General features: G+C 40.9%; 2 protein-coding genes across 3 annotated transcripts; one reads left to right on the forward strand and one right to left on the reverse strand.

The window, feature by feature from the left end:
• Positions 1-941: 941 nt before the first annotated feature.
• Positions 942-10,662, forward strand: fbxo31 (F-box protein 31). 2 transcript variants are annotated; one of them, XM_049574575.1, is made up of 10 exons: positions 942-1,481; positions 3,875-3,946; positions 4,399-4,485; positions 4,920-4,996; positions 5,196-5,363; positions 5,880-5,954; positions 6,082-6,191; positions 7,691-7,844; positions 8,149-8,519; positions 9,058-10,662. In XM_049574575.1, exons 1-10 carry the CDS (start codon positions 1,055-1,057, stop codon positions 9,278-9,280), a joined length of 1,764 nt encoding a protein of 587 aa, XP_049430532.1. In that variant the 5' UTR covers positions 942-1,054; the 3' UTR covers positions 9,281-10,662. The 2 variants fall into 2 exon arrangements, with proteins under 2 accessions (XP_049430532.1, XP_049430533.1); XM_049574576.1 differs by lacking the exon at positions 4,399-4,485 and having other exon boundaries at positions 944-1,481.
• Positions 10,663-12,110: 1,448 nt separating this feature from the next.
• Positions 12,111-26,731, reverse strand: ces2b (carboxylesterase 2b). The gene is made up of 25 exons (XM_049574145.1): positions 26,538-26,731; positions 24,750-24,942; positions 24,517-24,658; positions 24,090-24,223; positions 23,767-23,920; positions 22,287-22,391; positions 22,072-22,170; positions 21,797-21,940; positions 21,593-21,670; positions 21,357-21,504; positions 21,099-21,248; positions 20,919-20,991; positions 20,631-20,806; positions 17,965-18,157; positions 17,732-17,873; positions 17,305-17,438; positions 16,982-17,135; positions 15,625-15,729; positions 15,410-15,508; positions 15,135-15,278; positions 14,927-15,004; positions 14,691-14,838; positions 14,433-14,582; positions 14,253-14,325; positions 12,111-14,096 (listed from the first exon to the last, which is right to left on the reverse strand). The coding sequence occupies exons 1-25, from the start codon at positions 26,611-26,613 to the stop codon at positions 13,910-13,912; spliced, it is 3,279 nt and encodes a 1,092-aa protein (XP_049430102.1). The 5' UTR covers positions 26,614-26,731; the 3' UTR covers positions 12,111-13,909.
• Between the last annotated feature and the right edge of the window lie 711 nt (positions 26,732-27,442).

Raw genomic sequence — 27,442 nt, forward strand, 5'->3', positions numbered from 1 at the left:
AAACAGAAGCACACAAATCAGCTTCACTATAACTCGCAGAATTCACAGACAAAGCACTTGAATTTTGCTGGACACATTTCCCCACAAATACAACATGCTAATGTTTTTAGCACAAGCCTATGGCATTTTACATTGTATAAATTAACTTAGTGGCTAGCTGTTTTTTTTTCCTGTGCACTCTTTCTTTCTTTCTTTCTTTTTTTGCAAAGAGTTGTTTTTATTAACAGACACTATTGTTCTATTTTCACAAACATGCCAGGTTTCCATTCATGCATTTGAAAATATTATTTTAAAAAGAAAAAATAAAAGTAAAAGGAAAAAGATACTTCTCCAAAAATATATAGAGGCAAAAAAAAAAAACAACCAAAAAACCCCACAAACATACAAAAAAAATATTTAAATTAAATTCAAGGATACTATTCCTTTAATATATACAGAGAGGATGTACTAAACCTAAATCTTAGGACATTTTGACGCAGAAATATACGTTAATTAATTCACGAATGGATCAGGTTGTTTAGCATCAACCCCCCACCTCTATGGTTCTCAATTTGCTGTCATTTAGGCTATATGAATATGACAGACTATATAACGAAATCAACATTAAAATTTAAGTTAAGGTTGGTCCTGGAAGCATCACATCCCTGTGATTCACACTCATTAGTGCAGTAGTCCATAATTGTAGTCCTTTTGATAGATATTTCTCAACCAGGAGAGAAAGTGTGCATGACACCCTTGACCTATCATAAATGAAGCACTGATACAAGTGATGGAAGCACCCATCTACAATAGAGGGGTTATGAGACCCGGCACGCCCCTTTCAGACCTATTCTTCTTCCTTAAACTACGTAATAATAACAGTGTGCATAATGCATACGCTCAGGTAGGACGGACAGCAGAGGAGGAAGGCTGCTACGTTCTGTACGTGCGCGTGTGTTTTGTGACGTCGGAAGAAATGTTTCTGCCCATGCTCACAAGGACAGGAGGAGATCAGCCACACTGCAGCTGATAGATATGTTGTAGTGATGTAATGTTGCCTGTTTGGTGACTACGGATGGCTGTCTGTGCCAGGCTCTGCGGAGTGGGTCAGTCGCGGAGGTGCAGGAGGCGGCAGCGGCATAACCAGCAGGATCAGGGCAGCGATTCTGACATGGACGAGGAAGAAGAGGAACGGATCGTGGGTCAGAGGCAAGGCGACGTCGGCGGCGGCGGCGGCGGAGGCCAGGAGAGCGGCGTCGCCACTGCAGGGCCGAGTGACGCTTGTGAATATGGCAGCGGTCATGTCAACAGAGGAGGCTCTCTGGATCGCACCAGCACGGGACCTCCACACCCGCAGTCATTATTGGAGTTACCGCCGGAGCTCCTGGTGGAGATCTTCTCACTGCTGCCCGGAACAGCGCTACCAAATGTTGCCCACGTCTGCAAGAAATTCAGACAGATCCTCAACACTGAAACCATCTGGAGACGGCGGTGCATGGAAGGTAAATATAGAGATAATACACACGTTAACGTGCTAAATAAAGCGTTGAGTCATAATATCACGTGTCGATCAGACTGTATGAGGTGCCTTCTTGTCGACAAGTTATTTGTGTCAGGCTCGGTGCCCAGCTCTGCTTCCTCGGAAATGCGTTTCCTTAAAAGCATTTCTATTGATCTGTACGGGAACCCTGAAGGAAATTACTGTTAACCCAGTCACTGCGTCTCTAGTCACTGCTGTACTACAGAGGAGGCCTCTGACTGTTATTAGGCCCCTGTCAGCCATTCTGTGCAGCTGATAAGACTGGTGATGCAGGGTCGGACCTAACACTGTGGGGGCCCTGAGCCTTATTGTGACCACCACCACCACCACCACCCCATGCTGTTAGTCAGGGGACTGTGCTTTTGCAGGTTGGAACAAATATGTCTCATAATATGTACATAATTAGACATAATAATACTATATAAAAATATAAAGACACACTGCTGAAAAAATTAGGCAGTTAATGAAAAATAATACATTTTATATTATGATATAAATTGTGATATAATCCCTTCTGGTAAATCAAATTAGAAGTTGTGAATGGATAAGCTGAGGAGGGCCAATCGATAGGCTACAGCATAGTATCACAATATTTTGTGTGGCAATATTGTATCAATACACAGACGTTAAGTATGGATTTTTTATGATAAATAAATTATTAATATTGCAAATACAAATTAACTTTTGGTAGCCTACAAGAAGAATAAAATCAATTACTTTTTCAGCCCACTAGACACAAATCACTGCAATAAAAGGATTGTAGGGCTGCAACGATTAGTTGACTAATCGACTATTAAAATAATCTGTGACTATTTGAGTAGTTGACTAATTGGTTTGAGTAGTTTTTCATAGAAAAATACCATAAAAGTACCCCAAAATAATCTTATTGTAGCTTCATACAAATATTGGCAGCTTTACACACGACGGTGAACTAAAACCCTTTGGCGTGAGTACGAAACAAAACATTAGATGACATAATTTTGGGATTTGGGAGAGACACATTTTTCGATAAAACGATTAGTCAGCGAATGGAAGAAATAATCGACAGATTAGTCGACAATGAAAATAATCGTTAGCTCTAGCTCTAAAGGATTGAAATGAGATGAACAGACTGAAAACTTTATCATATTAGACAAAGTTGCAGTTATTATTTTGCAGTTGAAAAAACGGTAATAAATTGCAATATATCACAAAATATTTTATTGCCATACTTGCCATAACATTGTATTGTGACCTAAGTATCATGATACTTGTTTTTTTTTTTTTTTTTTTTTTGGTTGCTGTTGTTCTCTGTAAAGCATCTTTGAGTATCCTAAAAAGCACTATATAAATCTAGTGTATTATTATTACTGTTATTACATCGTTTCTTGTGATTCCTACTCCTATTAACGCTTAAAATAACCAAACAAAAATAGCAGTTTTGCCCATTGATGTGCAACATTGCCCACAACAGCCAACTACACTCGGAGATATTAAACACATAGATACCATGATATGAATTATATAGTGAAATCTCAAATAGTAGACAAATTTATATTGACATATCGCCCAGCCATGCTTGAAGTAGTTTATACAAAAAATACTAAACATTTGCGGACCCCAGCTCCTCCAGTTTCATAACATTACAAAGTGAATTTTGAATATTTGTTTCTGAATGTCAAACAAAAGTAGGTAACCTCAAGATACTGTTTTAGGCTCGTGTAACAGATATTTGTCATTTGATTTCATGTCATGTTATAGATTAAACGATTAATCTAATGATTGGAAGGATACTTGGTAGATTATTTGATACTAGAACCAGCTGCAGAGTGAGTTTTGAGTTTCTGTTCATGACATTTTAGGGATTTAAGGCCACTGTTTTGTATAGTAAGAGAAAAGGGAAGTGAGAGAACCTCAGACTGTGAGATAATAGTAGTGGCCTTAGGAATGTTGTGTTCTGAAAAGTTGCACAATAACCAGCATTCCAAGTGAGGTAGGAAGCCACTTTTTGTGCGGTGCAGAAAAACAGCAATCAAGTATATTTAAAACCACTGAAATCAAAGAATTGGACAAAAAGAAAGCAGTTACAGTGAAGACAGCCAGTCTGTCTGTGTCTAAACTGCAAACTGAACCTTTCACTCTAAACTTAAGACTTTGCCACTGTTTATAGTTCTGATCTCACTGTAAATCTGTCATAATACTTCAATATCTATTGTGAATTAAGTAAATATGGAGATAATTGATCGCAGTGTTTAAAAATCTGTCTGTGTAACCATTCCTATTGCCAATAGTAATGCAGATATTTAGCATGAATAGCCTCAGTTAATCAAATGTAATGTTAATCCGTCTTCTGTTTAATGTGATTCCTCTTTGCAGAGTTCGGTATGAAGGATGATCTGAGGAAGATGGAAGTGGGAGGAGTATCTAGCCGGGATCTCTATGTTAAACGTAAGTTTGGCTGCTGATTAAACCGCTCTCATGTCACCCATGAATTGATCCAATGAAGTATTGGTTCATTCCTCCTTCATGGCGTCATTTAGCATTTGCACCCTCATGTATGTCCAGATTAATCTCCATAATGACTGTGATCTGCAGCAGATGGAAAACAGTGCCAGCAGTTGCTTTTCTGATACGAATGTTGTTTCTTTGTAACACTTGAACCCAGATTGTTGATGTAACAACAATCTCCCCCATCTGTTCCTTATTTATTTATCAGCAGAGATATAGAGCTTGTTTTGAAGTAACAGTTGCTGCAAAACATGCCAGAGAAAGTGGTGGCACCTGTTGGCTCTGTGACTAGATAAATTTGGTGCATTACTGCGATCACTAGAAGGCTGCACTGGGCTGAGCCCGCCTTGGTCCCTGGCTGCTCTACACATGCCTGTGTTGTGCCTGTCCAGGTGTGAACCCACGGGTGAAGTCAGGGCGCTTTATGAAGCTCCTCCCGGACTACGAGCACATGGACTATAGAGACGTGTACACACACTGTATGTACATGGGCCTCAACATGGATTGCTGCAGCATGAGGGGTTGTGTGAGTGGGACTCTTATTGATTTAATTTGTAAGCAAACAGCTGCAGCAGTGTTATGCATCCCGTGTGAATGGTGAACATGTTAATAATTCTCCTCAGTGCTGTTTGCTTTCATATTAAGCGTGAAATGAGAGGCCGGGTTATTTGGTGTGCTGTGTGTGTGTTGTTTAGACCGGCAGACAGGAGCGTGGTCAGTTTACACTTTCTCCCCTCTGGGTTTACATCTCACAGACTCCATCCTGACAGACATTAAACAGAAAGCAGAGTCTGTGGGTTTTAATATCTCCTCCTGTGTTTGTAACCATGCACAGTGTCGCTCGTAGCAAAGCATGGGTGTTGTATTACAGAAACCGATAAGTGTGGTGTGATGTTGTGCTTTTGTGTTGCAGTGCTTCACCCATACAGACATATCTTGGGCTTATGGCAGCCTGACATAGGGCCTTATGGTGGATTGCTCAACGTCGTGGTAAGCAGCGTTACTCAATCAAGACGTTTGCATGCAGATAAGGAACAATGACCACGGTGTACAGTTTGTTGACCTCTTTTGCATGAAGTCATTTTATGATGCGGCAATATTCAGCTGCTGATGCTTTGCCAGGAAACATGACACAATTTCAGGATCATATCAGTGTCTGATAAATTATCGCAAGTATTTTTCATTCCAGGTGGACGGGCTGTTCATCATCGGCTGGATGTATTTGCCACCTCATGACCCCCGTGTGGAGGATCCCATGAGAAGACGGCCGCTCTTCCGTATCCACATGTGGGAGAGCAAAAAGGCCACCGTGGAGTGTATGTACGGACACAAGGGTCCCCACAAAGGAGACATACAGGTGAGGGCTTACACAGCATTTAAAGGGGAACACCACCCAAATTAAGAATTCCAACATGTTATTTCCATAGCCGAAGAAAGTTTGATACATTTTTGTGAACGTGAGCTATTCTCTCACAGAGCCAGAAACCAGAGAAGTAAGTCTTAAACTTATGATGTCATCAAGTGTAAATTCTGGAGCTGCTCCATAGACAATGGACGGGAGCCAGATTTTTGTGGACCCACAGAATTATATATTGAAATTAGCTTTATTCTGTTGTAATGCTCTCAGTTCTGAAACACACAATGTACAGATATACTCCCCTGGGTGGGAGCAGCCCCAGACTTTATACTCAATGACATCACAGATTTGAGATTTAGCACTCTCTTTAAGTGTCTCCATGCACCAAATATATGAGCAGCTCTACATAATTTCAATATTTGTTGACACAGATTAGTGATTCTACTTTTATTTGAGGTTAGAAGCCTATTAAATCATGTCATCCTTTTAATATGTGCCATATTCTGTTATTTTTAGACTGTGAAGAAGGATGAATTTTCAACAAAGTGTAACCAGACTGATCATCACCGAATGCCAGGGGGCAGACAGGAGGTGGGTTAAAACAGGGAGCTGTTACCACCTGAAACCTTCTAACTATTCACTTACATGTGTTTTAAAGCCCATGTGCTTTGATAATGTCAAAATAAAAAGACTTTTTTCTTAATGTGTGTGTTTGCAGGAGTTCAGGACATGGTTAGAGGAGGAATGGGGCCGGACACTGGAGGAAATCTTCCATGAGCACATGCAGGAGCTCATCCTGATGAAGTTCATTTATACCAGTCAATATGAGTACGAGTCTCTTCTTTGTATCACACTTTGACTGTAGAGGATGTGAAGTTGACGTCATGGCGTGTTAAATGATTGTGGAAGTGGCCACTGTGTTCCGAGGATCACGCTGTGTTCTTGTGCCTGCTACAGTGATAAAGCAATGATATTTGGAAAAATTAATCAAGGTAACTTACAAAGGACCATATGACTTGGTAGCCTGAGGCACCCGGACATTGTAAAAGATCTAGATTTGGACTGAGTGTATGCACTTTGGCATCAGAGATAACAGAGCACAGTCCTTGGAACAACAGCTTCGTCCCGTACAGAGGATACAACTTCACATTCTCCATAGCTGAAACCTATTGTTAATGAATGTAATGTGCCCAGGAACCCTTGTTGGTGAAACATAATTACAAAAATGGATTGATATCTTGAAGCTATACTATGCAGGAATTGTCAGCTGCTGTTTGAAAACAATATCGCCAATGAAAGTGACAGCCAACCCCAGATTTACCATTGTTCGTTACATTTTTATAGATTAGTGTAGCTTCCTCTTGGATATGTGCTGATTACAGTCTTGCACCTGGTCACTATGTTAATATAAAGCCCTGACTTCACCTGTGTGTCATGCTCAGAACATTCCGAATACAGCAAAATAAAATCCTGCATAGTATATCTTTAAAGGGACAGTTCACCCCAAAATCAAAAATACATATTTTCCTCATACCTGTAGTGCTATTTATCAAGCTAGATTGTCTTGATGTGAGTTGCGGTGTTGGAGATGTTGGCCATAGAGATGTCTGCCTTCTCTCAAATATAATGGAGCCTTGTGGTGCACAGACCGCCAATTAAATACATTTGAAAGACTCAGCAGCAGTGTCTCTTTCCAGAAATCATGACCTGGTTACTTAAGATAAGTAACAGTCACTTTGATGTGAGCAGTTTCATGTAAGAACTAGAAAAGCACCCGGAGAGCGCAGGCCTCCGCCAAGCAGTTCGGATTTCCCGCCATTTTATTATTTTATCCACTTCGCTTCAACCAATCACCACCAACATTTTATCATCTGGTCCTTGACCCTTTATCAACCTTTCCTGAAAATTTCATCAAAATCCGTTCAGAACTTTTTGAATTATTTTGCAGACAAACAAACAGACAAACGCTGGCGAAAACATAACCTCCTTGGCGGAGGTAACTAGTTTCTTTCTGCCAAACTACACCCATAAACAGTAACACCATGCTGAAGGAAGTGTGCATCTACTCATGCACGCTGGCATGTGCTTTTGACAGCAGGGGATGTAAACATTAATGGTGTCCCCCTTGGCTGAGCTGTAATGTTAGCTAGCTCAGTGATGCTAGGTGAGCTAGCAGTAGATGCACGCTTCCTTTTGTGTGGTGATACGGTTGGTGGGTGTAGTTCAGTAGAAGGAAAATAGTTACAACATGAAACTGCTCACAACAAAGTCTGTGGATTATCTTACCTTATCCACTCTGACTAATGCTGTCTGCTGCCTTTTGACAGTAACTGCTTGACGTACCGGAGGATCTACCTGCCTCCTCCGATGCCCTCTGACCTGCTGGCCCCAGGCCTCTTCAAAGGCACCTACGGCAGTCACGGCTTGGAGATCGTGATGCTCAGTTTCATTGGGAATTATGCGAGAGCCACCAAGCTCACCGTAAGTCAGTGAATGATTATTATCAAATGCTGTGCTTGCCTTAAGAAGAAACTCGTCTTGTTGCAAAGTTTTCTCAGAAAAGTTTTTTTCAGAAAGACTCATGCATGTTAATTTTCTATGAAAAAACTACTTTCCTGTGAATCATTTAATGTCCCTTAAATGTCCTCCAGGTCATCGTCCTCCTCTTCAGCAACAAATTATCCAGCCAAATTTTTTTAACAGGCAACTCTACACACAAGTTAAGCATTAAACCCTAAAAGTAATCAGCTAGTGGTGCAGACTGTAATTTTACTCCTTCCTGCAGGGTGACCCCAATGTTCCTGCCGGGCAGCTCACTTTGAATGTTGACCTGAGCCGGCCTGTGGTCCTCCCAGACTTGGAGCACCAGCGCAACATAGAGGAGCTGTCCCGTCTGGTACTGGGGGCACACGAGGAAGTGCAGAGAGAAGATCAACAACAGGCCAGGGACACTTCTGCCACAGTCAGGGGTGCAGCAGAGGCGGCCTGCGGAGGTGCCAGCGCAGCAGAAGAGGTAGAGGCAGACCAAGGTACTTGTTCAGAGGGCTGCCAGCCTGACTCCAGCAGCAGCACCAGTCCTCCTGAAGCCCAGCCCTTCGTCCTGCCCCTGGGAGTCATGGCCCGCAACGAGGTCTACCCACGTACCTGCAGGAAATGGTAAGAACTCAGCTGAGGTGAAAATTCTTACAGTATAAATGCCACAGTGTAGAGGTGTAGTTATTGTAGCTGCCTTTACTGCAGTGGCAAAGGTGTTGGACACAGTTATTAAGACTTATTTAATTTACAAAATAAAAATTATTATTGCGATTTTGGCTTACGAAATTAGTTGCAAGCTGCAGGAGGAATGTAACTGTGTAATCATTTTATTTGGTTGCATGCTAGTGGCATTATTGTCACAATGAAAGTAAACACACTGATTTCACTCACAGAAAAACTTCCAATAGAAATAATGACTGTGAATTATAATCAAATAATTGATTTCCAATCAATTTATCTGCATTAATTGACTAGAAGGTTACTATAAACCTTCTATGAAATAATATTCAGCAGTTATTATCCATCATTAATTGTTAAAGTAAAATACTGCAGATATAAGTCTGATCTTTTATTCATGTGAGTCTACAGCCCATTGTAATTGAAATTTATATTCATCATAATACTGATTGATTGATGAATTGTTGTTCCTCCATTGCAGCTTCTACGGGACAGGCCTGATCGCTGGGCACGGCTTTACAAGTCCAGAGCGTACCCCGGGGCTCTTTGTGCTGTTTGATGAGGACCGTTTTGGTTTTATCTGGCTGGAGCTGAAGTCTTTCAGTCTGTACAGTCGCCTGACGGACCACCTAGCTCACGCTCACGCCCCAAATATGGAGCGATTTGAGGCCATGCTGTGCAACATGCAGTCCTGGACATCCTGATGCACCACGTTTTGCGCCCTCCCCCTCTCCCCACAATACAATGCATAATAATAACCATTTCACACGAATCACCTCTGTCCTCCGCTGACTGATCATTGCTATCACGATAGCTGTAACTGTCCACGTTCTATCTATATCTGTTCCACAGACATTGGGTTTTACTGTCTAATTAAGCTAGTTATGTCACCCTGACCTAGTACACTCGCGCTCCTGTTCCCATACAAGCACTTTGAAAGGCCTCCCCAAGTCACCGTCTATCACCTCACCTCAGTATGACCTTAATCCTCCAGTGCAGCATGATAACAGGTCACATTAACCTTTTTGTATTTATTTATTTATTCCCTGCAGGAGAAAAGGAATGATATTTCATACCACTTATTATGGATCAAACTGTACGTGCCTCTGATTCTAAAACCATGTCTGTACTTGATAGTGCTTGAAGACGATGAAGGTGTCCAATGTATTCTACTATATAGCATTATACTGATTTCAGTGCCCAACATATTAAACTGCATGCTGCATTTTCTTTAGATCTGATTGCATCTCATAGCCATGATCTGAACATGATGTTTTATTTTCATTAAGCAGCATGCCTTGCTTTTTAGTTTGTTTGTTTTTTTTGCTTTAAGAAAAAGACAGCTTCTCAGGTGTTTTTCTCTTTGCCACAAGTCAGTGAAAAACTGGACTAAAGTATTTATGTGTATAACAAAATGTATGAAGTTACATTCGTTTTAGTCATATGTCCAATAGGAATACTGAGTTTTACAGCGGGGCAATTTTCTAACCATTGACGAGAGCGGGTTTGCCGTCTTATCAAACACTGTAGCTACATCAGTCAGTTTTGGCCCTTTGAACTGAAGAGATAGTGATTTGCACTCATTGGTCTACATCAAACACTTGTCACCCCACATGACATTATATTATGTAAGTTGGAAAGATGTATCGTACTGCAATAGAATAACATAACCTATAATAAGCTGATAAAAATAATACAGGTCTGTGTGCTTATATAATGATGGTCTGAAACAGAAACTTCTCTTACCTTTGAAATGTATTACATTTGTTGTTTGTTTCAATGGCTGACGTAATGTTTGCCTGGCTTTATATCCGCAAAGCTTTTCCCTCCAGTTTTCCAATTCATCTCAAACTTGAGACCAGGCTAGCTAAACATTATACAAACTAACAGCTCAAAGTGCATCTCAAAGTACCAAGTAAGTGTCTGTATGCCTCATTACGGCCTGAAGGTGTTGCCCAGTAGCTTTCTTCCTCCAAGTGCACTTTTCTGGGCAGTATAGTGAATCATTCAAAACCACTGGCCAGCACTTTTATATCTGACTGCAGCTTTACTAACATTTGCAAAAAAAAAAAAAAGAAAAAGAAAAGTGTCTGCTAAAGCATCATCAGTTTAATTTGATCACTTTTTGTTAATTTCCTCTCAAATTCAGTTGAATTGTTTTATACATTCTCCGATCTGTAAGCCCTCTGTACCTGGCTATTTGAATGATTTGCCTTCGAAAAGTGTTGCTTTGTACCATTTTCCATGCAGTACACCTGATTTTGACCTATTGAACTGCTCACATCGGACTTCAGGGAGCTTTTCAGCTTAAGCGCTCTTCTCAGTAATAAAAAAATCAAAACTGAAAAGGTCATTTTTTTTGTCAACTCTTATTTTTCCTGTGGTTTGTATGCATATGTATCCATTGCTGTGGTGCAAGAAAGCTGTTCTCAACTATCACCTAAAAGGATTGGTAACACTTTACTTGAAGGTATCTACATAATGGTGACATGACACTGTCATGAACTTGTTCTAAACATTATGTACATGTCATAAACGTTTATGACTGCTGTCATTAAGTGTCATTTGTTTTTTGTCATGACAAGTTGACATTGTTTGGGTTGTCTTGATATGACAACTTGACATCAATTAAAGTGACATTACCAGAAGTTGTCTTTGTCATGACAAGTTGACATTAAATTTGTTTGGGATATCCTTATAATGACAAGTTGACATTAATATAAAGACATCTTCTGGTAATGTCTTCCTGGTTAATGTCAAGTTGTCATAAGGACATCCCAAACAATTTTAATGTCAACTTGTCATGACAAAGACAACTTCTGGTAATGTCACTTTGATTAATGTCAAGTTGTCAAAAGAGCTCCGGCAACACTTGTGGTATGAAAAACAACTTTATTGACCGATGCCTTTCAGCTTGTGGCCTTCATCAGGGTCATGGTCACAATCTGAAATGCATCGGTCAATAAAGTTGTTTTAAATACCACAAGTGTTGCTGGAGCTCTTTTGACATTTTCCAGTGTTTCCTCACTCTCCATGCACCTTGTGAATCGGTGAAGTTGTGCCAGAAACCACTCTCTACTTCAATTAATGTCAAGTTGTCATTATCAAGACAACCCAAACAATGTCAACTTGTCATGACAAAAACCGAATGACACTTAATGACAGCAGTCATAAACGTTTGTCATGTACATAATGTTCATGACAGGTTCATGACCGTGTAAAGTGTTACCCGAATGATTGTCTCTGAATTTTGATATAGTGTAATCAAATTTAGTTTTCCTTCACACGCCAGTCGTGCATTACACAAGCCCTGCATACTGTTGTCAGTATAAACCTTAAGTAATCCATGTTCACCTTTTACACCGGTGTTGGACCAATGGACAACCCCAGTTACGAATTGGACAGTCGACCTGGGTCCATGTTAACCCTTTCACACCAGCTGCCAGTGTGTGTGTGTGTAATTTGTTCTTTTGTGTGAATAGAGAATGAAAAAGTTGATTCAGGGATAAAGACAACACAAAACTGAAGAGTAAAACATTTCAACAGCTCCAGATGGCTTTTATTTTACACTGGAATCCAGATGAGTAAGGAGTCATGAAATATATGTGGGCAAACACAGTCGGGGTATCACATTATTTAAACCTTTGAAACCTGGAGCGACATCACTTTTCTTGTACTGCTTTCATATACTTTTTGCAAGTATTTAACCCTTTGAATCCTGAGCAAATTGGTGTGATTTCTTTTAAAAAATCATGAGAAAAAGGCATTAAGTAACATGGTAAGAAATGTCCCACAAATTGCAAAAGGAAAAAAAAAAAAAAAAAAAGATTTAGAAAATTATTTAATTTTTTTTTTTTTAAAGGTAGGGAAAAACTATATTTACAATGTAACCGAATTATTACATTTTTAAGACCTCTTTCCAGGTAATTTCCTTGTTTGTTTTTAAACAAATTTTATTTTTAAGTTTGTCTTTTCACCAATTTCTTGGGAACATTTTGGGGTCATTTCTTCTTTCCTTGCTCATTGCCTTCTTCCCATGTTTTCAAAGATTTCAAGCCAATTTGCTAAGGTTTCAAAGGATTATGGTACACTTAGGCTCCATAATTCCTCTTGGGTTTTTCATATTTTACAAGAAGTATTCACTGAAGCGATCTACCTTGGATTTAATTTGATGTACGTTGTACACAGTGTGCATGGGGTATATGCAACTCTGACACAAGGTATCCTGAGAGGCTGGGCGATGGGGTGTATTTTTTACACTTTAAACCACATCTCAACCAAGAAAAGTGTCTCCTTTGGATAAAGTTGTGCAGTAATGTTAAACCACAACATCAACTCAACGTGAATGATGTCTACATCTGTTTTAAGATAAGTCAACATTGTGTTTGAGGAAACATATTGTCACTTTGCTGGAAAGAAATATAAAGTTATCTTTAACATCTCTAGCTAACGTTAGCTAAAGTTAGGCTCCTAGCTGCGTTGTTCATCATGTCACCTTGTTTGCTGGGAGTTCATTAGCCTGTTTCGTTCTAGTTTTGTACTTTGGTGATTGTACATCATTGTTAGCTGTTGTCCAAAGGGTTCTAGTTAAGCTAACGTTAACTTCTGGAGCTTAGCTTCATTAATTTATCTGTAATCGCAAAGATAACAAAGGTTGGCAAACATTATGCTGAATGATTCAGTGTAAATACTGTACCAAACTAATGGAGAGACACTCTTGGTAAAGATGGTAAAAAGGCCGTTATCCTTTTCTCATTTTCTGAGCCAAAAACCTTAACTGTGGCACTTTAACTTGTTGTCTTTGATGGCGACAGCAACGAGATGCGTTTCACAAGCGTACACTGTGACCTGTAAATTTTGGCCTGTAATCTAAGCATTTCATCGAGCTTCTCAACAATGAAATGGTGAATATATCCCTCCAATGGGTAGTTTAGGCCCTTTTGGTTGCTTCTCAATGACATCTGATCGTTATGTCCCCAAAAATCATCAATTGCCCCCTGCGAAATGCCGTGTACTGTGACACCTGCCATAGTTTGTCTGAGTGAGTGGAGGGGGGTGTGGCTTAGCCATAGGTCAATTGTGGAATCTTCTGAATATACTTTTTGAAAGGATCTCCTTTCCAAATTTCATACAGTGCAAGGTGCTTTGCCATTTCAAACTTAACAACACACACATTCAAAATGGTTCCCTTTGTATTTCCTGTTGGAATGTTTGTTAATGCAGGAGCTGACCAAGGAAACTACTAAAGATAGATTTATAGTTTCCTGGGTAGCTGATAGGAAGTGATCAGGGACCAAAGCTGTTGCCCTAGCAACAGTATAGAGGGGACTTTTCTATAGCTCGCTGTGCTCCATCTTCTCTTTATGTTGTCGGACCTTCTCAGGGAGAGTCTGAGTCAGGAAGATGAATCGGTCCTTCTTCAGGTGCTGAGCAACTACCTGCTCCTTTGCATCAATTGACAGGTAGCGCTCTTCTGCTCCATACTTTGGCCAGTGGACAAGGCCAGCCCCATTAGGAGACCTACACACACACACGCACACATCCGCGCACGCACGCACGCACGCACGCACGCACGCACGCACACACACACACACACACACACACGCATTGTGTGTTAAGTTAAAAACAGGTCTTATCTCCATGTGTATCATAACTTGTAATGGGCTGAATTCCTACCCTGTGTGTGCAAAGTTGCCCCAGTAGCTCATCACCATTCTGCTAAACTCTTCCTCCTCTTCAGTGCATGCCTCTATAATGATAATAATGTGGTAAAACGCTTTGCACTCTGGGAAACCCTGAGGTAACCCAGATGTTTGGTGGTCTGTTTAAAGAATAATTTATATATGTTGTACTTACCAGGTATTCTGATATGGGTAGTTGTGAAGCAGAATCCTAATACTGTTAAGAGTTCATCTCCATGGTCACACCCAACAAAGCTAGGCCTCTTTTTCTGCAGGATTTTGGGAGTATACTGGTACTCATACAGGTAGACAGGGGCACCTGCATCTGGTAATAAATGAATGGCTTTGGTTTATCTTGTTTATGAAAGTGTGTGACAGTAAATATTAAACAATTGTTCTTATAGATTTGCATAATCTTGTGTAAATAAAATACCTCTGTGGGCATTAGCAGTCTTAATGGCTGGAATGGTGAAGAGTATATCTCCCAGCAACTCAGTGAACCCATCTCTGTTTTTCACACGATCCTCACCAGTTCCAGTGTATTCATCTACCATAAGTTCACTGATGATCGCACCATTGGGCTTGAGAAAATGAACAACACATCTGTCAGAGAAGTTTGAGCATGATGAAGCAGAGTAATATTATAATGTCCAGCACTGTCAGCCTTACATCAGGGTGGAACATGATCATCGTGTTGAAGACCTGCTCCCGATCTAATCCCTCTGTCCAGTTTGAAGGGAAAAAGAACTAAAGGAAAGACAATTACTATTTCAAACGTGCACAAAAGCAAAACAAAATTGGGTTTTTATAGGCTCATCTGGAAATGGTAAGCTCCTCAGTACACAAATGTCAGTAACAATTTAGCATTCATACTTACACCAGGAAGTAACCAGCCCCCTTCATCATTATTAACACCAGTCATGAATGGTGCAGTGAGAAGATCATGAGTACGGTACAGCTCATCCACAGGTTTTGTGATGAAGTGTCCATCAATATTTACAGCAATTCTAATAGTTGGATCCTTGAGTCAATAAAACATGAAACAGAAAAGGTAGAGACAAAGACAACGTAAACAAAGTGAAGATTTCATAGAAATTTTGCAGAAGATATTATAGGCTTATTTTCAACAAAGTTTAGCATTTGATATCTCACCTGTCCAAAAGTCACAATTGTATCAATATCAAGGCTTCTCATGCAGTCAGCAATCTTCTGTGTGCTTTCAAGGCTACAGCCAGATGCATTTGCTATCATCTGAGGACAGATATGTGAGATCCATCTCAACAATTTAGAAAAAGAAATGCATTGTGATATTCTCAATATTGTGAGCTGAAGAATGTTTACACACAAAAATAAACACTGATATCAACCTGCGTCACTGGTAGAGGATCATTGGTGAGAAGTGAATCCATTGAAGCAGTACCACTCTCAGCAATGGCATGGTGGAACAGGCCTTTAGACATTGGTGAGAGAAGCTGTAGATTCAAGCAACATAAAAATAGAATTACCACCTTGCAGTTGTATGCCTCTGCAAACCTATCAAGTTGCACTTATAGTTTACATCTATGTCTGCGACAACATGGATGGGTCACACACATCTTCCCCCCGGCAGCACAGAAGATCTATACAATCAGCACAGTTTCAAGGTGGCCATCCAAGATTAGTGTCACCAATGGAATATCTGACCAAATGTCTTCTCTTCTGTTCCTGAGATACGACATTGAGTAATGACGAGAAAAGTGTTTTATGCAGAACATTATGATGTCACAGTAAAGTTGACCTTTGACCTTTTTGATATAAAATGTCATCACTTTATATTTTATTCAGCCACACATTTCTGTAAAATTTTGGTTTTATTACTGTATAAATTCTTAAGTTTTGGCCAAAATCATATTCTTAGTATACAGTGACCTTGACCTTTGACTTGTGACTACCAAATTCCAATCAGTTCATTGCTGAGTCCAAGTGGACGTTTGTGCCGAATTTGAGGAAATTCCCTCATGACATTCTTTAGACTGTACTTTTACATCAGCAAGATAGATGCAAGGTCACAGAACCTTGACCACTGATCTCCAACATCTAAAGAGTTCATTCCTGAGTCCAAATGAATGTTCGTACCAAGTGTGAAGAAATTCCCTCAAGAGTTCTTGAGATATAGCGTTCATGAGAAAAGGACAGATGAGGTCACAGTGACCTTGACCTTTGACGAAAGACCACCAAAATCGTATGTTTATCACTGAGTCCAAGTGCACAGTTGTGTCAAATTTGAAAGAAATTCCCTCAGTGCAGTCTTGTGATATGGTGCTGAGGAGAATGTACAGATGGTATAACAGACAACCCGAAAACAAAGCCATGGCTATGGTCAGCACGGAAGCAAATGCCAAAAAACAAAAGCAAAAGTTTATATTAGGTTTAGTGTAGTGTAGAATTAAGTGGCATCAAGCAGTGAGGTTGAAGAACTGAAACTCTGAATGTGAATGGCCCTATCTAAAGCCAGTGTTTGGTTTGTCTGATCTTGGCGATTGGAGAACAACATGAAAGACTGCTCTGTTTGTGGATATAAACAGCTCATTCTAAGGAAACAAAAACACAACAGTTCTTATTTTCAGGTGGTTCTGAACTAATGAAAAGATAGTTAGCAATATTATGTACCATTTCTGTTGAAAGATACCCCTAAAGCCTACACACTGGACCTTCAGAGTGCGTAATCTGCAGATTGATCCTTACATGGAGGGATACGCTGACTCCGCCAGCAGACTCCCCAAATATGGTAACCAAATCTGGGTCTCCTCCAAAGTTATGGATGTGCTTCTGGATCCACCTCAGAGCTTCTACCTGGTCCAACATGCCAAAGTTTCCTGAAATGTGCTCATCTCCAGTGCTGGATAGAACATACAATTATTAACTACCAGGCTACCATTACACCAGCTACAAAGTGATGCAGTTTGCATTTTTTTATTTTTCCATGTGGCACTGATCAGATTAAAAGTAGTAGAATATAAACATAGTATGTTTGTTCTGACACTAATAAGTGATTTGAGTCTTTTTACCTGAGAAAGCCCAGAAGACCCAAGCGGTACTGGATCAGAACCACAACCACATCTTGGTAAGCAGCCAGGGCAGATCCATCATACACCGAAGCTGACCCCATAGAAAACCCTCCACCATGGATCCAAACCATGACCTAGTAAGATAATGAAAGACTTTGATCTTTTCCACAAAGCATAAAGTACATTTCATGACATTCTATCTGCACTCATAAAAATATTGATTACACTACATCCAAGACTTGAACCTGACTAAAACATAAAACTGGTGGTGATGGTGACAAAAACAGGTCTCTAAATGTGGACATCATAACTCATGATGCCATGGTCGGTTAAGAAAGTAATCAAACCAACTTCTCCATGAACATTATGCAAAGTTATCTGAAGCTGAATCTCTGAGGAGTATCAGTCCAAACGTGCAGTAACTTACTGGGAGCTTGGCATTGTGCGCTCTGTTTGCAGGAGTGTAAATATTGAGGTAAAGGCAGTCCTCTGAAATGTCTGGGATATCTACCAACAAGTCACCGAGTTTTTCAAGCAGATCTATAGTAAACTCTTTGTGTTGAACACACCTGAAAAAAAAGAGACACGTTTTCGCCATAAATTGTGGACATAATTTCTATAAGTGTGTTTTGCAACAACTGAAGCACATGAAAGCCTTACATGGGTGGCTGCTGGGTGGCGTCTCTCACTCCTTCCCATCCCTCTACAGGCTGGGGTGGAGCCAGTCTCAGAGCAGGGCCTACAGGCGGCTTGGCAAATGGGACACCCAGGTAGGCATGGACCCCGCTCTCCTTCCCCTTCACACTCACATATTGACCTCTCAGGCTCCCGAGCTTCGTGTGGACTTCAGGTCCTGTCAGAATGTCGGATATTGAGGCTGAATAAGAATCATAATATAACACAATATATCTGGTCACACCATCTGGTTGTTGGTTGGTTCTAGCTTAAGTTGTTTATCAAGGAACTCTGCCAGACATTTGCTGGTTCTGTTTTATCAAGTGTGAGTTGTTTTTATTAAGCATGTTTCAAAATTAGAAAAGGGCATCTCAAGGCAGCAAAATAAAATCCACAACACATATAACTCAAATAAAATCAGGAAAGGCTCTCTAATAAAAGTATCTTTTAAGAGGAGATGATGGGACCCCTCTGAAGGATGGCCATGAAGATGGGACCCCACTGGAGCACAACCACAGAGGTGGGACCCCACTGGAGAATGACCATGGAGGCCAGACCTCACTTGAGGATGATCACAGGACTTGAGATCTGTAATGGCAGCTGGCAACTGATGCTGAGCTGGAGGCTGGCGACAGGAGAGCAAGGAAACAGTGTGGTGGAACCAGGGGAGTGCTGTTGCTCAGCAGGAACAAGAGGGGCCTGCTGCAGCTCAGCAGGGACAGGGGTGGGCTAGACCGCCAACTGGGAACCAGAAACAGTTGTTGAGTGGTCCACCAACTGAACAACAGAATGGGTGTCAGTCAGCCTCCTGGCTGGACATGAACAATAGGTGTCGGCCAGGCCACCTACTGGAGATCAGGAACAGACCGCTGACTGGAAACCAGGAGAGGTGTCAGCCAGACTGCCTACTGGGAACTAGAATCAGGTGTCAGCTGGATTGCCAACTGAGGACAAGGAACAGACGATACATCGGCTGGGACCTCCAACTCAGAGACTCAGATGCAGGAACTGACTCACAAACAAAATTGATGTCAGTCAGGACCCCAGATGCAAGAAAAGATGTGGCACCGGCTACAACCCTTAACCCAGGAACTAACTCAGGACCAGCCATTACTTTTACCGGGACCACCGATGCAGAAACATACAAGTTGTTGGCTTGAACCCCCGAAGCAGGAATAGGAGGCTGCTACAGTCCTGCAGGAACAGGACACATGGGCAAGGTACCAACGGGAGCCGAAAAAGAATCTGCAGCATTAGTGTCAACAGTCTCTTTCAAATTACACAGTAGTGCTTGCAGCCACAGCTTGGATGACAAGGCAAGGAGCTCCAGAGAATAAGCTGCATCCTTCTGATTAATGCTAGAAGTCTCACGGTTGTAGGCAGAGAATTGCTCCACAGCATGCTAAAGATCTTTTACCTCCTTTTGCATGTTTTCTTCATCCGTGACTGGCCACTTTGTTGTGTCTGTGTTGAGGCTGGGGCAGGACTTGGAGGGGCATGATTAGGCAGAAGGCTAATAGACTGAAGTGCTGGCTGGAGGCTTGGAGACGGGGGTTCGAATGAGGGCTAGCTAGCTGGGAAGCAAACTGGGGACCAGCACGCTGGGGGTGAGCAGGCTGGAAAGCAGACTTGAAATCAGGAGTGCTAAAAAAAAAAAAAGTTAGCACTCCTGACTCCTGAAAGACACACATCTTCCCCCCGGCAGCACCAAAGATCTATACAATCAGCACAGCTTCAAGATGGGCACCCAAGATTCGTGTCACCAATGCCATATCTGATCAAATGTCTCCCCTTCTGTTCCTGAGAACTGACATTGAGTAATATCCAGAAAGGTGTTTTTTTGCAGAACATAATGATGTCATCGTAAAGTTGACCTTTGACCTTTTGAATATAAGATGTCATCATTTCATCACATGCTACTAAACATGTGTGTGAAATGTCATAATTAGCATATGAATTCTTATATTATAGCCAAAGATATGTTTTGTGAGGTCACAGTGACCTTGACCTTCGATCACCATCAATTCATCCTTGAGGCAAACTCAACGTTTGTGCAAAATTTGAAAAAATGTCACATGTGAGATATCACATTCAACAGAATAAGATGGATGCAAGGTCACACTGACCTTGATCTTTGACCACCAAAATCTGATCAGTTCATCCTTGAGTCCCACCGAATGTTTGTGCCAAATTCGAAAAAATTTCCTCAAGGTGTTATTGACATATCATGTTCACAAGAATTAGAAAGACAAGATCGGGGCATCAGTGGATTAGTGGATAGAGCAGGTGCCCCATGTACAAGGCGGTTGCCGCAGCGGCCCGGGTTCGATTCCAACCCACAGCCCTCTGCTGCATGTCATTCCCCCTCTCTCTCCCCACTTCACGCTCAGCTTTCCAATCGAATAAAGGCAAAAATGCCCATAAAAATATCTTCCAAAAAAGAAAAAAAGAAAAAAAGACAAGATCATGGTTGTATTGTTGAGGCCAAGTGGATGTTTCAGCCAAATTTGAAGAAATGACCTCAAAACGTTGATATATTGTGTTCATGAGAATGAGACGGACGAACAAACTAAAAACATGACAGGTATGTCCAATGAGGAGGTCTAAAAATATGGAATGCAGAAAGAAAAGGTGACTGATCAACAACTCACCACCCTCCATCTTCTCTTTGTGTTGTCGGACCTTCTCAGGGAGAGTCTGAGTCAGGAAGATGAATCGGTCCTTCTTCAGGTGCTGAGCAACTACCTGCTCCTTTGCATCAATTGACAGGTAGTGCTCTTCTGCTCCATACTTTGGCCAGTGGACAAGGCCAGCCCCATTAGGAGACCTACACACACACACACACACACACACACACACACACACACACACACACACACAAGTTAAAACAGGTCTTATCTCCATGTGTATCATAACTTGTAATGGGGCTGAATTCCTACCCTGTGTGTGCAAAGTTGCCCCAGTAGCTCATCATGATTCTGCTAAACTCTTCCTCCTCTTCAGTGCATGCCTCTATAATGATAATAATGTGGTGAAACACTTTGCACTCTAGGAAACCCTGAGGTAACCCAGATGTTTGGTGGTCTGTTAAAAGAATAATTTATATATGTTGTACTTACCAGATATTCTGATATGGGTGGTTGTGAAGCAGAATCCTAATACTGTTAAGAGTTCATCTCCATGGTCACACCCAACAAAGCTAGGCCTCTTTTTCTGCAGGATTTTGGGAGTATACTGGTACTCATACAGGTAGACAGGGGCACCTGCATCTGGTAATAAATGAATGGCTTTGGTTTATCTTGTTTATGAAAGTGTGTGACAGTAAATATTAAACAATTGTTCTTATAGATTTGCATAATCTTGTGTAAATAAAATACCTCTGTGGGCATTAGCAGTCTTAATGGCTGGAATGTTGAAGAGTGCATCTCCCAGCAACTCAGTGAACCCATCTCTGTTTTTCACACGATCCTCACCAGTTCCAATGTATTCATCTATCATAAGTTCACTGATGATCGCACCATTGGGCTTGAGAAAATGAACAACACATCTGTCAGAGAAGTTTGAGCATGATGAAGCAGAGTAATATTATAATGTCCAACAATGTCAGCCTTACATCAGGGTGGAACATGATCATCGTGTTGAAGACCTGCTCCCGATCTAATCCCTCTGTCCAGTTTGAAGAGAAAAAGAACTAAGGGAAGACAATTACTATTTCAAACGTGCACAAAAGCAAAACAAAATTGGGTTTTTATGGGCTCATCTGGAAATGTTAAGCTCTTCAGTGCACAAATGTCAGCATTTTAGCATTCATACTTACATCAGGAAGTAACCAGCCCCCTTCATCATTATTAACACCAGTCATGAATGGTGCAGTGAAGAGATCATGAGTACGGTACAGCTCATCCACAGGTTTTGTGATGAAGTGTGCATCAATATTTAAAGCAATTCTAATAGTTGGATCCTTGAGTCAATAAAACATGAAACAGAAAAAGTAGAGACAAAGACAACGTTAACAAAGTGAAGATTTCATAGAAATTTTGCAGAAGATATTATAGGCTTACTTTCAACAAAGTTTAGCATTTGATATCTCACCTGTCCAAAAGTCACAATCGTGTCAATATCAAGGCTTCTCATGCAGTCAGCAATCTTCTGTGTGCTTTCAAGGCTACAGCCAGATGCATTTGCTATCATCTGAGGACAGATATGTGAGATCCGTCTCAACAATTCAGAAAAAGAAATGCATTGTGATATTCTCAATATTGCGAGCTGAAGAATGTTTACACACAAAAATAAACACTGATATCAACCTGCGTCACTGGTAGAGGATCATTGGTGAGAAGTGAATCCATTGAAGCAGTACCACTCTCAGCAATGGCATGGTGGAACAGGCCTTTAGACATTGGTGAGAGTAGCTGTAGATTCAAGCAACATAAAAATAGAATTACCACCTTGCAGTTGTATGCCTCTGCAAACCTATCAAGTTGCACTTATAGTTACTACGTCTGCGACAACATGGATGGTTCACACACATCTTCCCCCCGGCAGCACAGAAGATCTATACAATCAGCACAGTTTCAAGGTGGCCACCCAAGATTAGTGTCACCAATGGAATCTCTGACCAAATGTCTTCTCTTCTGTTCCTGAGATACGACATTGAGTAATGACGAGAAAAGTGTTTTATGCAGAACATTATGATGTCACAGTAAAGTTGACCTTTGACCTTTTTGATATAAAATGTCATCACTTTATATTTTAGTGAGCCACACATTTCTGTAAAATTTTGGTTTTATTAGTGTATAAATTCTTAAGTTTTGGCCAAAATCATATTCTTAGTATACAGTGACCTTGACCTTTGACTTGTGACCACCAAATTCCAATCAGTTCATTGCTGAGTCCAAGTGAACGTTTGTGCCAAATTTGAGGAAATTCCTTTGAAGCATTCATAAGATATTGTGTTCCCGAGGTTGAGATGGATGCAAGGTCACAGTGACCTTCAATCACCAAATTCCAATCAGTTCATTGCTGAGTCCAAGTGGACGTTTGTACCGAATTTGAGGAAATTCTCTCCTGACATTCTTTAGACTGTACTTTTACATCAGCAAGATGGATGCAAGGTCACAGAACCTTGACCACTGATCTCCAACATCTAAAGAGTTCGTTCCTGAGTCCAAATGGATGTTCGTACCAAGTCTGAAGAAATTCCTTCAAGAGTTCTTGAGATATAGCATTCATGAGAAAAGGACAGATGAGGTCACAGCGACCTTGACCTTTGACGAAAGACCACCAAAATCATATGTTTATCACTGAGTCCAAGTGCACAGTTGAGTCAAATTTGAAAGAAATTCCCTCAATGCATTCCTGTGATATGGTGCTGAGGAGAATGTACAGATGGTTTAACTGACAACCCGAAAACATAAAGCCTCCGCCCACGGATATGGTTTAAATTATTATATATATATATAGTATTTAAAGGTTTTAGTGTGTAGAATTAAGTGGCATCAAGCGGTGAGGTTGAAGAACTGAAACTCTGAACGTGAATGGCCCTATCTAAAGCCAGTGTTTGGTTTGTCTGCTCTTGGCTATTGGAGAACAACATGAAAGACTGCTCTGTTTGTGGATATAAACAGCTCATTCTAAGGAAACGAAAACACAACAGTTTTTATTTTCAGGTGATTCTGAACTAATGAAAAGATAGTTAGCAATATTATGTACCATTTCTGTTGAAAGATACCCCTAAAGCCTACACACTGGACCTTCAGAGTGCTTAATCTGCAGATTGATCCTTACATGGAGGGATACGCTGACTCCGCCAGCAGACTCCCCAAATATGGTAACCAAATCTGGGTCTCCTCCAAAGTTATGGATGTGCTTCTGGATCCACCTCAGAGCTTCTACCTGGTCCAACATGCCAAAGTTTCCTGAAATGTGCTCATCTCCAGTGCTGGATAGAACATACAATTATTAACTACCAGGCTACCATTACACCAGCTACAAAGTGATGCAGTTTGCATTTTTTTATTTTTCCATGTGGCACTGATCAGATTAAAAGTAGTAGAATATAAACATAGTATGTTTGTTCTGACACTAATAAGTGATTTGAGTCTTTTTACCTGAGAAAGCCCAGAAGACCCAAGCGGTACTGGATCAGAACCACAACCACATCTTGGTAAGCAGCCAGGGCTGATCCATCATATATTGAAGCTGACCCCATAGAAAACCCTCCACCATGGATCCAGACCATGACCTAGTAAGGTAATGAAAGACTTTGATCTTTTCGACAAAGCATAAAGTACATTTCATGACATTCTATCTGCACTCATAAAAATATTGATTACACTACATCCAAGACTTGAACCTGACTAAAACTTAAAACTGGTGGTGATGGTGACAAAAACAGGTCTCTAAATGTGGACATCATAACTCATGATGCCATGGACGGTTAAGAAAGTAATCAAACCAACTTCTCCATGAACATTATGCAAAGTTATCTGAAGCTGAATCTCTGAGGAGTATCAGTCCAAACGTGCAGTAACTTACTGGGAGCTTGGCATTGTGCGCTCTGTTTGCAGGAGTGTAAATATTGAGGTAAAGGCAGTCCTCTGAAATGTCTGGGATATCTACCAACAAGTCACCGAGTTTTTCAAGCAGATCTATAGTAAACTCTTTGTGTTGAACACACCTGAAAAAAAAGAGACACGTTTTCGCCATAAATTGTGGACATAATTTCTATAAGTGTGTTTTGCAACAACTGAAGCACATGAAAGCCTTACATGGGTGGCTGCTGGGTGGCGTCTCTCACTCCTTCCCATCCCTCTACAGGCTGGGGTGGAGCCAGTCTCAGAGCAGGGCCTACAGGTGGCTTGGCAAATGGGACACCCAGGTAGGCATGGACCCCGCTCTCCTTCCCCTTCACACTCACATATTGACCTCTCAGGCTCCCGAGCTTCGTGTGGACTTCAGGTCCTGTCAGAATGTCGGATATTGGGGCTGAATCAGAATCATAATATGACACAATATATCTCATCACACCATCTGGTTGTTGGTTGGTTCTAGCGTATGTTGCATTCACAAAGTGGACACAATACCTTTTCATTTGATATCAGCTGTGCCGTGCTGTTTTTATAACTCAAACACATGTAACTAACTAGTATAGAAACAAATGATTGGATTATTAATAAGTCAATTGACCAAAAATGAATCAAGAACATTTTAATAGTAGGCCTCATCATAATTCAAAAACAAGTAAGTCATTTATGAGTCATTTATCAAGTAAAGGTGGCAAACATTTGCTGGTCCTATTTTCTCAAGGGTGGTTGTGGCTCAGGAGGCAGAGTGCGTCGTCCCTGGCTCCTGCAGTCTGCATACTGAAGCACTCTTGGGCAAGATGCTGCAGCCTGAATTGCTCCCGATTACTGTGCCATTAGTGTGTGAGTGCATTTAAGCTGAGTAGCAGGTGGCACCTTGTTTTGCAGCTGTGCAACTGCAACAGTGAATGAATGTGACATGAAGTGTTTTGAGTGGTCGGATGACTGGAGAGGCGCTACACAAGTGCAGGTCCATTTCTCATTTTTCTGTTTTATCTTTGGAGGGCCAACATATTCAATTTCATATTCAGTTGCTTTGGGACAGTTTCTTTCCCAATTAAAAATGTCACTATTGGAAAGTGAGTTTTTATACTATTAATGATTCATCAAAACACTTAGTTACAGATGAATCATCGATGAAAATGATTTTTAATTACAGCTCTATAATGAAGTTTATGGCAGCCTAGATTAATTAAATACAGGATTAACCAGTTACACAAGATTAACTGTGGTGGAAAACACACCCACTCCTGACACTGTAGGTAAGGTTGTAGAGCTTCACCCTGTTTCATCTCTCACCCACTGAACATAAAAGGCTATTGCTACACAACAGCTGATTGCAAAATTTTAAGCACTGCCGTTTTATTGTGAAATAAGTCGTTTAAATCATTTGACTGAATTGCATGTTGGTTATCTGTCTAAATCAGGATGCTTGCCCTAATGACTCCTTATTAAAGTTGTTTTGATGTTATCTGTACTCCCTGGTGAGTAAAATGTTATCACAATAGAAAAGACGGAAATGTTAAAAAAAAAAAAAAAAAAGAGGAAAGACAAACAGATTTCTCCTTTAAAGGGGAATGTGTCACATTACTACATTCTGGCAGTTTTATTACCCTTCCGTATAGTATTCATGTACAGTAACGTTATACACAGTCATCCCCTTCCTCATGTTATCCTGCGCCAGCATGAAGCCAGCAACAGTTACGAGTCTGGACAGGGGTGAGTCACAGCCTGCTTGGCTTCACCTTTGGACGGAGTCAGGATCGCTCGTACGTAGGTAAAAGATGACTTCAGGTGCAGTACAATGCAAACAGGTAACAAGTGAACAACACATTCACTTTAACGAGACATGCATTTAAAGAAAATACAATATAAGTTGAGCGCGTTATTGTTGTAACAGTGGAAGCAGATCTACGCACTTCTACCGGCAATGCTGATTGTTGTCGGATATAACTTAAGTTTTCTCATACTTACCATGTTGGTCTGCAGCAACATGGAGAAACAACACAAACGACAGAAAGAAGAAAGTTTGTTTTGCAGGGAACTTCATCGCAGTTGTCACTGTATGGATTGTGACACTGCTGGCTTCTGCAAACAGGCAGTGGAAAGACAAAATGATGCCTCCCACAAAGCTCCCCCCTTATAACTTTGACCGAGGCAGTAATGTGGCCTGGTGAATATTACGCGCAAGATAAGGCGTGACGCGGCTTCATGTCACATTCAGGTTAACAACAGAAGGCAGAGTTTCTGCCCCCGGACTGCTTACCTGCTGGCCAACACAGCTCAAAGCATTTCCTCATTAAGGTTCAGTGTCATCCGTCCTTCTGAGAAGCTAAAACACAAGTATCGACTTGTTTGTCCATATTTTAGGCTAATCTAATCATCTAATATAGTGGTCTGCAAAATAGTTATACTGTCATGACCAAAACTGAAGCTCATGAAGGTGTTTGCACTACAGAACAACATTTCCCATGAGCCACACAGACACAGGGGCTCTGATAAAGGCTCTTGGGAACTGTAGTTGTAGAGTATCATTCAGCAGCATTACTACAGGTGCATCTGACCACAGGAACCAAGAGCACCTCAACACTGTTTGGAGAAAAGTTACATGATTGTGGCCACACAGTGTACACCAATGTATTCCCTGTATGTAGTCTTCATTACTGTCCAAGTAAGTAAGTAGTAAGTAAGTAGGTAGGTAGACACAGGTCACAAAGTGCTTCACAAGGGAAACATACAACAAGAAAGAAATCATAGACAAAGTAAAGAGAAGTGCACAACTAGCAAAACTGTTTGCACACACACAAGATAAAAAGAGGAATTCACACGACACAACAACAAAACACAAAATTTGAAAAAGGTACAGCTCTGGTACAAGT

Source organism: Epinephelus fuscoguttatus, linkage group LG4 (genome assembly GCF_011397635.1).
Source record: "Epinephelus fuscoguttatus linkage group LG4, E.fuscoguttatus.final_Chr_v1".
NCBI classification, from domain to species: Eukaryota; Metazoa; Chordata; class Actinopteri; order Perciformes; family Serranidae; genus Epinephelus; species Epinephelus fuscoguttatus.